The sequence below is a fragment of the Onychomys torridus genome, chromosome 5 (genome assembly GCF_903995425.1).
Source record: "Onychomys torridus chromosome 5, mOncTor1.1, whole genome shotgun sequence".
NCBI classification, from domain to species: Eukaryota; Metazoa; Chordata; class Mammalia; order Rodentia; family Cricetidae; genus Onychomys; species Onychomys torridus.
In genome coordinates, this window is record NC_050447.1 from 60,971,801 (window position 1) to 60,984,433 (window position 12,633).

A 12,633-nucleotide genomic window follows, 5' to 3' on the forward strand; every position below is an offset into this window, starting at 1 on the left:
TTTCTTGACTCAATATGCTGTAGTGTCTGGGCTCTCTCCCTCCACCACACTGACCCAGATGTATGCTCAGCACAGGCTCTAAGCCAGACTCAGCAGTCCTTTGTTCACTCACAGGCACACTGGTTTCCTTTGTGTCCACCTGGCCCATGACTGACACCCAGACTTCTTAGATGTTGCAATTCTTTGGGGTAGAACGCTTGTTTTGGTGATGGAAAAGATCTGCCAGCTGTTTCCCCACTGTTGTTTCCATAGGGTCAAGTCTGAAAATGAAGGGTGGAGGGGCTTTCCTCCATAGTCTGTGTAACATGGGAGTTTAGCTTTCAGGATGTTTGGTAGGTCCTTCCTGTGAAACCATCTGTCAAAACCTCCAGTTTCCTTTGTGGAAAGATTTGAGTGCTAAATGGATTTCATTTATGCTTAATGAAACTGCACTTATTTTTTTTTTCTTGGATAACTTTTCTAACATGTTTTCTAGTATAGTTTAAAATCATTTACATTATCAAACATTTGCATGAGGCTTTTCATACTGTTCCCTCTGGAGGCCTGCAGTTCCAGATCCCATTCTCTTTTCATAGTGAGTATTTATACCAGGGTTTCTGGCTCCCTCTCCCCACCTCAGGCTTCTTTATTAGTCCTACTAGGTATGTTTTCATCAGAAGACATCTATACAATGACCAACATGTGCTTATGAACGTGATGGCTCTACAAAAACAGACAGAAAGAGTTCCAACTAACTTCTAGTATTTTCAAAGTCCTGACTCTGGGTTTTTCTTCTCTTCAACATCACTTCATACTCTTGAATTCTATCTGCCTAGATTTCCTTTTCCAGCTTGTCCTTGAGCACTTATTTATTAAAGTGAAATCTTCTTGCAATTTGAGCAGACACTCTTTTTTTTAAAGATTTATTTATTATTATGTATACAGAAGAGGGCACCAGATCCCATTATAGATGGTTGTGAGCCACCATGTGGTTGCTGGGAATTGAACTCAGGACCTCTGGAAGAGCAGCCAATGCTCTTAACCTCTGAGCCATCTCTCCAGCCTCATGCAGACATTCTTATTACACTATTGAGTGAAACACTTGACCAGCACTGTATAAAGGGCTCCCTTCCAGGAACCTGTCCCATGGGTGGCCACTATATAATAAGTATACTTCATGTGGGAGGCAGGTAAAGGGCTCCTCTTTGGGTGTGTGACATAAAGAAGGCCCCAGCAGAATCTAGGCCTCTTTGTATCCATCCTGGAGGAACCTTGAAGATACCTAAGGAGACAGAGCCATGTCAGCACTCTGGGAAAGACCCTGGTCACAGAGATCTCCTCAAGAGACTGCACAGCTGTTGCTCAGGAGTACTCCACACCCCCATTGGGCTTTGCACTGAGCTGACACTCTCTTCAGAAGGCCTCCAAAGAGGGGCAGTTCTTTACTCCATACACAGATATGCTCTCTGCTGGTTTCTCTCCCTTCACTGTCTTATTTTTTACTGTGCTGGTAAATGTGCTCACTCAATATGCTGAGTAATTCTTAGATTTCTTATTCTAACTTTTACAGGGAAAAAATTTGTTAGCGATGATTCCATTTGTGTCCTGGGAATAAGCAAAAGAAACCTCCTGTTTCAACCAGTGACAGAACTGAGGGAAAAAACGGATTTTGAGTAAGTGAATGAAATGAAATGATCCTTACCTGAATCTTATCATGAGATTGTCTGAGAATAGGAACTGTGAGGACAGATCACCAGTCATCAGTGCTACCCTGGCTACTGTATGAGACTCACTTACTGAACTATTTTAGGTAATATATAAGCTTTTCTGAAGCTAGTTGTGTGCGTACGTGCGTACGTGTGTGTGTGTGTGTGTGTGTGTGTGTGTGTGTGTGTATAACTAGGGCAGATGTTTTAGAAAGAAACAGAAGGAATGATTTTAGCTGACTTGTGGAAATTGTTCTGTATAGTGGGGTGTGGTGGAATAGGCCTGTAATCCCAGCAAGGAAGCTGATTTAGGGGAGTCTTGAATTCAAGGTCAGATTCGACAACACGGTGAGACCTTGCTCTAAAACTCTAAATATATAAAGGGCTGAGGACATAGCTTGGTAGTAGAGCACTTACCTAGCTGTATGGGGTAATCTCCAGTGAAATATACATATACACATACACACACACACACACACACACACACACACACACACACACACACACACAGAGGGCATTGTGGTGATACTTGTCATCCTAGCATTCATTTGATAAGCTGAAGGATTGCAAGTTCAAGGCCACTCTGGGCTACATAGTAAGACCTAGTCTTGAAATTAAAAAACAGTTGCGGTGTCTCCCCAGTGCCATATCAGGTGTCTGCACCACAAAGCCCATCTTTTCTGGGAAGGCTATTCAAACAGCCCTCAACAGCCTGTAGCAGTCAGAAGTTGTTTTCGAGGACAAATGTAATACTTGATGGCTGACTTGTCTTCCTGCCAGGCACCGGATCCCCAAGGAGCAGTGGTGGCTGAAATTGCGGCCTCTCATGAAGATCTTGGCCAAGTATGAGGCGAGCTATGACGTATCCGATGCAGGCAAGCTGGAGCCCTTGCGGCACCAGCAGGGCACCTCCCCTGGAGAACCGGCAGCCATCTGATCAAGCATGCTATCTATCGCCTGACCTACACACTTGTCTAGGGAAGCCTATAACGTTCCCCAGGGACCATGCTTTTTGTAACATAGTTATTTATCCGCACTTTATGCAAGTATTGTTGACCAAGCATTGTCAGTAGTAATAATTAGAGAGCGCCACTTGCCATGACCACTGACCCATCCATCAGACCCTGAGAAATGAAACCCAGTCTCGTGTGCTTGATCCGTTGTCAGTTTTCTACTCTATGGGGTACTGTCTTGTGCTTTACCATGTCTGCATCTTGTGGAAGTAAACATTTGGTTACAACTCCCATGGTCGTCAGTTCATTGTTTTAAGTAGGATGCTCTTTACTTGCCACCAAGGGTTTCCTCAGCAGTTTTATGGATGGAGGTTAGCAAAGTCTCCTTAGATACTGCAGGGGCAGGTATAGATGGGGACTGTGCAAATAAAGACTCATGAAAGGAGGGGAAAGAAGGCGCTATGATAAACACCAGCTGTATGCCATTAAGTGAACATGGCACTCTCCTGTGCCCATACTGAAAGGGATGGGTCAGAGGACCTGAGTTTGATCCCCACAAAAGCTGTGGAGCCCCCAACGGGATCAGGCCCTCTGGATAAATGAGACAATTGAATAGTATGAACTGTTTGGGAGGCATCCAGGCAGTGGGACCGGGACCTGTCCTTAGTGCATGAGCTGGCTGTTTGGAACCTTGGGCTTATACAGGGACACTTTGCTCAGCCTGGAAGGAGGGAACTGGACCTGCCTATACTGAATCCACCAGGTTGAATTGAATCCCCAGGGGAGTCTTGGCCCTGGAGGACATGGGAATGGAGGGGAGGGACTGGGGGGAAGGTGGGGGCGGGAGCGGGGGAGGACAGGGGAACCCATGGCTGATGTGTAAAATTAAAACCCAAATATAATAAATAAAAAAAGGAGAGAAAAAAAAAAAGACACTAGATGTAGTGGCATGCACTAGCACAGACAGGCAGAACTCTCTGGTGTGCTGGCCAGTTCCAGCCTGCTTAAAGAGCTCCAGGCCAGGGAGAGACTTTGTGTCAAAATACAGAACACAACAAATCAAAACCTGGTAGATTGATGCTTGATGAAGGACACCACAGGAAGTCTTCTGACCTCCAGCTGCATATAATGCAGATAATCTGTCATAAGCTCTCTCTCTCTCTCACCCTCCCACACCCCCCCACCTCCCCACCCCCACCCCTGCCACACACAGTGCTGGTCTGGGACCTGAGCTTATCTGGCTTTGACACTGATGATCGTATAGGTGGAGAACATTATTAATTCCAGGTTTATGATTTAGCTATTTAGAGGTACATCACTACTCTTAGCTAGATCTTTGAAAATGAGATCAGGTATAGAATTTTTAAATGACAAGTACTGAACCTGTGGTTAAGAATAAGATCTCTCTTATTCTCAATTTCAGCCCTAATTGTACACTAAAGCCACCAAGAGGGTTTGTAGAACAATCTATCAGCGTCTTCAAAAGCAGTGGTGCTGAGTGGAGCTCAGGTTTTCACCCTCTGAAGGATCCTAACTCACTGTTAAGGGTTAATGATGGGGTCCTAGGCAATAGACTCTCCACCCCACGCCATCGTAAATTGATGAGTCCTCTGCAGGGCAAAGCACCCTTGCCTCTTGTCACTATCTAGATGTTCTCACTTCTAAAGCCATCCTCTAGATCTCCACAGCAGTAATGAGGAAAACTACAGAGGAAAGGGGTGATTAAAAGTCAATTGTTTTTGAGGATAAAATATAAAAGACACAGACCCTCAGTTTTCTAATGAGAGAGGGCAAAAGCTTGAGTTAACATGAACACAATTAGTTCTTAAGTGGATGCTCACTGGACAGCCCTGTGGGACTCAAATCAGCACTTCCCTTCAGGCCTATCCATGTAGATCTCTACATTTGTTCTGGTAGGCTTCTGAAAAAAATGAGTTATTCTATGTATAAATAATTGCCTGCATGTATGTCTGCACCAAATGCTTGCAGTGCCCTTAGCATCCAGAAGAGGAAATCAGATCCCCAGAAACAAGTTACAGATGGTTGGGAGATGCTATATGGGTTCTGGGAACCTATCTCTGGTCTACTGCAAGTGCTCATAGCTGCTGAACTATTTCTCCAAATGAATATTCATTCCTTAAACAAACAAAAAACAAAACAAAAAACCCCCAAAAACTGAAGGTCCAAACACTAATTTTAAAGTAGTAAAATATTGTTTAAAATAATGACTAAACCCAGGTAGGTCAGAGATGACTTTTATTTTTAAAATAATTGTTCTAGGCTTAGTAATGCTTCAGAATTTTAATTTGTCCACCTCTATCATTTAATGCATGATAACTTTATGTCTTCGAGTTTTTGCCCAACTTGCGAGTCAATAAACATCTTTGGTCAGATTTTTAATATAACTATGATTTTTTGGAACATCAACAAAACAGCAACACTTGTGATCATTCAAATTAAATTTAGCTCAGGGGCTTAGTTTTTAAGAGCCTCTGATTTCTTACATATACTCAGAATCTCAGAGAGATTCATTATCATCTTATGATCCATGATGGGTCTTTGGCAATTTTTGAGTTCTCTGGTCCGAGTATAGCCAGGCCGTGTGTGCTCTTCCCGATGCCAAGGTACCTGCAAGGTAGATGGCACATTGGAGCATTTTCAATTTAAAGTGTTTTCAGTGGTCAACAGTGGTCAAAGCCTTCACCTTTCTGAGTTTCCCTTCCCACAGCTAACACAGGAAGCCACGGGGCAGATACTCACTTATGGCTCACAGAGGTCAGTTTGTCATGGCTGACAGCAAAGAGCTGTTCCCGGTATGCCTGCTTCATTTCATCAGAGAGGCCATACAAGAAGTGGTCCATTCCTAAAAGTGAAACCACAGATATGGCTGAGGAGATAGATGGCTTGCACAGGGGCCTCTGTGCTCCAAGTATAGTGGGAACACTCATGTCACTTTATGGTATGCTCTTCAATCAAAAAGGTTACACAGGCAAGAGAGATCAAACTTGACATCCACCTCTACAAAATGGTAAGAATCCCATTATAGACTTCCTTTTCAGAGTATGGCTGAAGAGTCAGTATAGGCCACATGGGTAGCAATACTGCAAATAAAAGCAGCATTCAGTAATGATGTGGCCAGTCTCATGCTATGTCAAAATGTCTTCCTTCACCCAAACTAGCTATCAGATCCCCCGGGAGCTAAGTTCCAAATAAGTGTGAACTGCCAGAGTCAGATGCTAAGGCCCAAACCCAGATCCTCACTCTTAGTTGCTGAACCATCTGTCTAGCCCCACCCTCCTTGCTTTTTGAGACAGGGCTTCCCTCACCAGCCTGGAGCTTACCAAGTAGGGTATGCTGACTGGTGAGCCTCAAAGATCTGCCTGTCCTCAACTTCCCAGTGTTGGGATTAAGAAGCACCTACCACCATGCCTGGCTTTTTACATGGATTCAACTCAGGTCTGAATTCTTGCTTAACAAGCACTTTACTGATGAAGTTGTTTTTAAGGTCAATGTTCAGGTGGTCAAGTGTGAAAATCTTAACACACAGGTCAGAGAGATGGAGAAACTGCAAAAACATAGTTGCTACTGTGTTTTCATTCAGGTGAGTCAGGAGACACAGGCCTATGAAAACTGGCTGGAATTCTGGCCCCTGAAACCATGTACCCAGGTTACCAAGACTTAAAATACCTTTATCCGAAGGAGCAACAGGAGAATCCACAGCAGAGAAAACAGAAAGCTTGGCTTCATCAATGTCCTGCTGTGTGAACTTTCCGGATTTAGCCCAGTCTACAGCCTTCCCAAAAGACTGGAGTGTTTCTATGGAGTTTGGATCCCTGGGAACCCAAAAGAGCCAAAACTGAAGCATTATATCAGAGGGGGTAAAATGGATGATAATCATGTGGATTTAACAGCTTTAATTTTTTTTTTTTTTCTTTTTTTCCTGATAGTCTACATTCTACACAGCCCACTGACAGAGCAATGTCCCTGGAGAAATTTCCATCTGACCCAGGAAAGCTCACAACACACTCCCTCTATAATTTAATAGCACAGTTCACCTGCGACTTCATCTAGAGAGGAAGTCACATGGATGGTGGGATGTCAGGAATAGCAAGACATGATAGAAGAGCCAGAGAAGAGACACATTAAATAAGCCCTTACCTCCCCAAGACAGACCTAGAATAATCCAGAAATGAGCTAGAGCTGGGGGGGATTTCTGGAATACTTTCTTGTGTCTAAAGCTTCTCTTAGCTCTTTAGGCTTGCCATCAAGGACCTGTAGCTTTGTCAGTGGGACTCTCCCTGTGTAAAGTGCAGTTCTATGATACCATCAGAACTCGGAGAATGACATCAGTGGCAAGGCCTTGTTCTTAGCAGGTTGGCATACAAGACTTGAGGGAATAGTGCCTGAGAGACTAAACATTCACAGGAAATGGCAATAGTCTCACACCTGTGAAAACCCAACAGAACCATATCTTGCTTAGGTTCCCACAACAGAAGTTCAGAAACCACTCTGATTGCATTCTACAGAAACATGCTGCTTATGAAGCCAGAATTTTGTCTAAGGTAAGCAATTCAACACAACCCTTATACTACTGTGTCTGTTCCTTGGCATAAGAAAGATACAGTCTGGTGGTTAGTTGCTCAAGACAGGGACCAAATAAACAGATGTAACCTTCATTGCACTAATGTTCACATAGAATGGCGACCTTCTGAGTGAATGCAGCCAGTGGATGAAATGTGGGTGCTCTCACATGGGAAACATGACAACTCAGAAACTCACCTGTAAGAGTAAAGCGTGAAAATCCCACTGTGGCTGAGTTTAGCACCTCCACCGTAAGCACCTCCCTTTTCTCGAATTTCTGTATGCAAGAATTTAGCCGTCATTAGACGGGCAAGGATCTTAAGACTGAAATAGAGGGAGCAAAAAACAAGATGGAGTGTGACTCATAGAAAGCATGACATAAAAACCAATGTCAAGAAATGGCGTGGATGAGAAAAGAGTAGGTTGTTAAGGTCAAAGACAGTGGGCCCACTTCCAAGGCACTCTGACTTTCCTATCAGCAAGGGCCTTTCTAAGCTTCGGAGGTAGGGCAGAGCCTGGAGTCTAACCATTCCTCAGAGGAATCTGCAACTGTCCCTCATTCCAGACCTTGCTTTCGGAGATGCATCAGTCTCGGTTGCTGCCACTTCAAGGTTTCAGGGCAGTCTGTCTTTCTCCTTGTGTGGATCTGTCCCTCTGCAGGACAGGTGGGTACTCTATCCATGTACCTTTATCTGCCACTTTCAAAATTTCCCTGCAACTCTCACATGCTGCACACCCTGCTATCTAGATGGCTAATATCGACTGTCAGCTTGAGGGGACACATATGTGAAGGAGTTTCTAGACTGAGTTTACTGAAGTGGGAAGACTGAACCCAAATGTGAGTAGCACCGTCCCATGGGCTGGGGTCCCAGACTGTATAAAAAGGAGAGTGGGAACTGAGCACCAGCATCCACTGCTCTCTGCTTCCTGGCTATGGACACAAGATGAGCTGCTTCAGGGTCCCGCTGCCATGACTTTCTCATGCTGATAAAATGTAGCTTCTAACCATGAACCATAATAAACTCCCTTCTGTAGTAACTAATGCACTTGTTTTTCTTCCTGGTGGCTTTACGCCCTTGTTAACATCCTTGCTGACAGTCTTCAGGGTGATTAGTGGATGTGGATGTGTGTGTGTGTGTGTGTGTGTGTGTGTGTGTGTGTGTGTGTGTAGGTCAGAAGTCAGTGGTGAGAATCTTCCTCGCTCAGTCTCTGTGTTATAAGTCACATCAGTTAACTGTCTTGTCCTACTTGTGTTTGTTGAGAGCTTACTCTGGGGACAGGGTAGGTTCCCTTGTCTCAGACTCGAGAGTGTTTATCTCAAGTGTCCTCTAAGACCAAGTGTCCCGGGGTAGGCTGGTCACCCTGGCCCTGTGACAAAGAGAAAAGAGAACAGTCCAAAGGGCATTAAAAACATTGTGCCCTGAGAACAGCTGGAAGGCAAAGCATTTCCAGAAGCTAAAAGCCGCCCAAAGGGAAAACACTGGCAAGATGTTGAATCTGTACGCTAGCTGACAGCTTTGGCAACACTTATCCAGTCACTTCCGGATATTGTAAGTACAGGGTTTGATATTCTACTGTCAACTGCTTGCTATTTGTTCTTTTACTTCTAATTGCTATATGCTACTTAGTACACTAATTCATTTGTAACTGAAAGTTCAGCTACCATGGCCATTCTTCCAATGGCATGCTCTTTGTTATTGGAGGCAGGATTTCTCACTGAGCCTGGAGTACACTGACTTGGCTAGACTGATTCAATGAGCTCCAGAAGTCTGCCTGTCTCTGCCGTTGTGGCCCGGGGGTTATAGATGCCACCACATCTGGCTTCTCTGTGGGTACTGGGAATCTCAACAGAGGTTTTCACACTCTACCAACAAAGCCATCTCTCCAGCTGGTCCCCTTTCTACCTTCTGTCAGGCTGGACAAACAATTTTATTGAAGTCCAGATGTGAGAGAGGGGATGCACCTCTACCCCTCCTCCTACCTGGCATGATCTGGATCAGCATAGGGGACAGTTCTGACACACTCGCCAACGTAATTCACAGGGAAAGGCAGCACAAAATGTGTCTTCATCTGGCAGGGTTTGAAGGTGGGGTCCTGACGGGCAGAAAGGCCTATGGGTCAGACTAGGCTGCACAACAAAATGTGGTCCACAGTAAACCCAGTGAGCACCTCCCCAGCATCTCCTTCTCCATGGGAGTCACTAGCAAGGCTCTGCTAAAGCCGGCACAATAGAAATGCACATAATAGTACACTTATGAACTAACAAGAAACACTCCACATTTGATAAGGTGCATTAAAATGCAATTACTATTAAATTAAAAGCATTCCAGAGTGAGGCTGATTTTCCAGGAACACATTAAACTGCCATATTCTACAAAGAAGCAGACCAAGAAGTATCATTGTGGAAATCAATGAATACAAGGGCATTGATGCCACTGCCTGACAGGAGGCGGCGGCTGTGATTTAAGCACCATAAGCTACATTAAAATGAGGGTAACTTGAGAAGTGATGAGTGGAGCATTTGGCAGAATAAGTAGAGGCTTCTTAAGAACTATGATTCCCATTCTGGGCTGCCTCAAAAGAAAAGGCACGAGACAGTGAATCTCCAAGTCTGAGGTTGCACAGTGCGGTCCTGGAAAGGGCCCACCAGAAGAATGCTGGTAGGCAGAGCTTGCCCAAGCACACAGCAAGAAGCCCGACAGTCTGTGGTCACTCACTGTTATCAGCTTTCTGACGATCTGGGAGCCGTGAACCTGTGCACCACCACCAGGGCCACTGTGTGTCGGTTTCTGAAAATGAAGAGTGTCCAAGAGTGAAGAGAAACTTATTTGAAATAGTTAAGGAGGTATGGGTGCTATAAAGTTCACAGAGTTCCTTACATGGATTAGCTAAGGCAGACAGGCTTCATGTTCTCAAACAGTGAAATTTTAAGCACATTTTTCAAATAGTCAATGAAGAAAGCTATTTCTAGTCATAAAACTGTCTTTCAGAGCCAGTGAGGTGACTCAACAGATCTGGAAGTGCAAGGTGGAAAGAGACAACCGACTCCTACAAGTTGTCTACAACCTTCCCATGCACACTATGGCACACCCATACACACACACACACACACACACACACACACACACACACACAGAGAGAGAGAGAGAGAGAAATAAAAGTAAAAGCAGCAACAACAAAAACAATGACCAAAGTATCTCTGTGTCTTCCACAGCATGAGGTTAGGGTGAACAGGCGACAGAGGTCCAAAGGAGCAGTGGGTTAGCTCCGTGTGGTTTCCCTTCTCAGGGGGATGAAGAGGACAAAGAGACAGGGACACCAAATGACACAAAAGGAAGAAGGGACATGTAACCACAGCAGAGAAGACACTGAAATAATTCCTGCAAGATCTACTAAGTGTCAACCTTCTGCAGTGACAAGTAAGGCTTCTAGGAATTCAGGCTCAAAAGCAAAACAAACTTTGCAAATCAATTGCACTGATAAGATTATTATTGACAAGTACAGTACCCAAGGATAAAATCCGTGCAGTAATGAGTCACACTGAAAAAGCTTTTACCAACTTGTGTCTGATTCCAAGCCTAACAAAATACAGGGAGCAATTTAAATGGATCAAGGTTTTTGTCTCTTTTTGTATTACTACAACCCAGGACAAAGTCTGCTCTTTATCACCTCAAAGCATGAAAAAAACTACCTGATGTAGGGTTGAAGACCAAATCAAGGGTCTGAATTCACTTAGCTAGGTTGACTAAGCCATTTAATTAATTCTCCCATACACCTATATCTCCAAATATAACCATAAGGAATTAATTTCTATATATCTCATGCACCGAGACTAGGTGACATGGTTTGTTACCTCGACGATATGTGGACGGACGGGTTTCCGTTCCTTTTTGCTGCGGCCAATATTTCTAAGAAAGTTTTCCACCTCTTTCTCTGCCTGAGGCATCTGCTGAGATGTGGCATTGACTGAGCATCTGCAGAAAAGAATTGTGTACATGTAAAACCATCTAACCAAAAAAACCTATTATTTTACTAACATCATATTTTGTATAAATGACACAGAAATGTAAAGTGATTAACATTGTTTTTGTTATAAAATACTAAAACAAAGAAAATCTTTAAAAGAAACAGTATCCAGATGTAGAAATCATGCAGCTGTCTCATTCTCTAGTTTAGCTTTTAACATCAGTTTGGTCCATGTGACATCCATGTCACTCCCTCACAGCTGTTAAAACAAAGGTTTTCTGAAGAGTATAATCAAGAGCATGAATGCTAACAGCTCCCATCAATGCCTCAGATTTATAACAAAAAGAAGAAAACTTAAAATCATGACTATCCACAAAAGAATTCAACAATCTGAAACTATAAACTTGTTGCTAAAACAGAGAATTATAAATAGAAATCATGTACGCATCTTACATGTACTATGTATAGGCACATGTGTGCAGGTGCCCACGGAGGCCAGAAGACATTGGATTTTCTGGAACTCGAGTTACAGGCAGTTATGAACTGCTCAATGTGGGTGCTGGGAACTGGATTCCAGTCCTCTGTAAGACCAGCAAATGCTCTGAACTGCTGAGTGTAGTTGGAGTTAGCCCTCTCTCTGGTTCCATAAACCAGTAATTAAAGGTGCCAAAAACATTTTAAAACATCCTTTTACAAAATTCCTCCCCAACTTGAGAGAATCACGAAGATTATGCATGTTTCCCCCTTTTGGAGTTAACTAACAGCAGACACTATTTAATTAATATTGTGTATGGGCTCTATACTCACTGTGTGTATAGATTACTGATTTTATTGCATGTAATAAGCTTGCAAAGACAGTTTCATGGGGAAAGAAGTAGACAATCTAAGTTCCCCAGGCTGGTCTTGGGTGTTATGGTAAAGACAGGAAGAAGCCATTCTAGGGTATAGGTGAGTGCTAGGGTGTAAAATGAATCCTGGGGAAAGTTAGCCTGGGATGTAAGAGTAATAGTTGGGCCAAGCTGGCCTGGGGCACCATGGTGAATGCTGGACTAAATAAAGCCTGGGGTGTAAGGATAAGCGCTGAATTCAGCAGGCCTAGGGTGAAAAGGAAGAAAGTGTAAACCAGGCCCACAAGATACCAAAGGCTGGAGCACTGATGATGACTAGGCCCCACTCTTGCAGCTAGTCTGCCCTGTGGCATCTGTTAAAGGTTCTCAAGAACTGACTGGAGGAAGGGACCAGGAGTCTATGCAAAACTGTAGCTTTAATTATGCATTTTCTCGTTAATCATCAGTGAATACTACATCAGTATTAGTGGTAGCAAGACACTGCATGTAAACTACTGATACTTCATTTTTATTCATGCTCAAGCCTAAATGCATAAAGCTAATTTAATGTGTGCAAACTGCTACAAGACACTGGTTGTCCGGGCTAGTTTTATGTCAACT

The 12,633-nt window shown here is 43.7% G+C and overlaps 2 protein-coding genes across 4 annotated transcripts in view; one reads left to right on the forward strand and one right to left on the reverse strand.

Annotated features, from left to right (window-relative positions):
- The window catches only part of LOC118584716 (phosphofructokinase, platelet), a 64,861-nt gene extending 61,932 nt beyond the window's left edge, over positions 1-2,929 (forward strand). For both annotated transcript variants that reach the window (XM_036188963.1, XM_036188962.1), the window contains exons 21-22: positions 1,550-1,652; positions 2,466-2,929. In XM_036188963.1, coding sequence (XP_036044856.1) covers positions 1,550-1,652; positions 2,466-2,622 — 260 coding nt within the window. In that variant the 3' untranslated portion in view covers positions 2,623-2,929. The remainder of the gene's footprint in view (positions 1-1,549; positions 1,653-2,465) is intronic.
- Positions 2,930-4,876: 1,947 nt separating this feature from the next.
- The window catches only part of Pitrm1 (pitrilysin metallopeptidase 1), a 30,901-nt gene continuing 23,144 nt past the window's right edge, over positions 4,877-12,633 (reverse strand). For both annotated transcript variants that reach the window (XM_036188299.1, XM_036188298.1), the window contains exons 21-27: positions 11,073-11,193; positions 9,937-10,008; positions 9,201-9,313; positions 7,418-7,543; positions 6,326-6,471; positions 5,399-5,501; positions 4,877-5,266 (exon numbers count right to left, since the gene is read on the reverse strand). In XM_036188299.1, the coding sequence (XP_036044192.1) occupies positions 5,173-5,266; positions 5,399-5,501; positions 6,326-6,471; positions 7,418-7,543; positions 9,201-9,313; positions 9,937-10,008; positions 11,073-11,193 (775 nt within the window). In that variant the 3' untranslated portion in view covers positions 4,877-5,172. The remainder of the gene's footprint in view (positions 5,267-5,398; positions 5,502-6,325; positions 6,472-7,417; positions 7,544-9,200; positions 9,314-9,936; positions 10,009-11,072; positions 11,194-12,633) is intronic.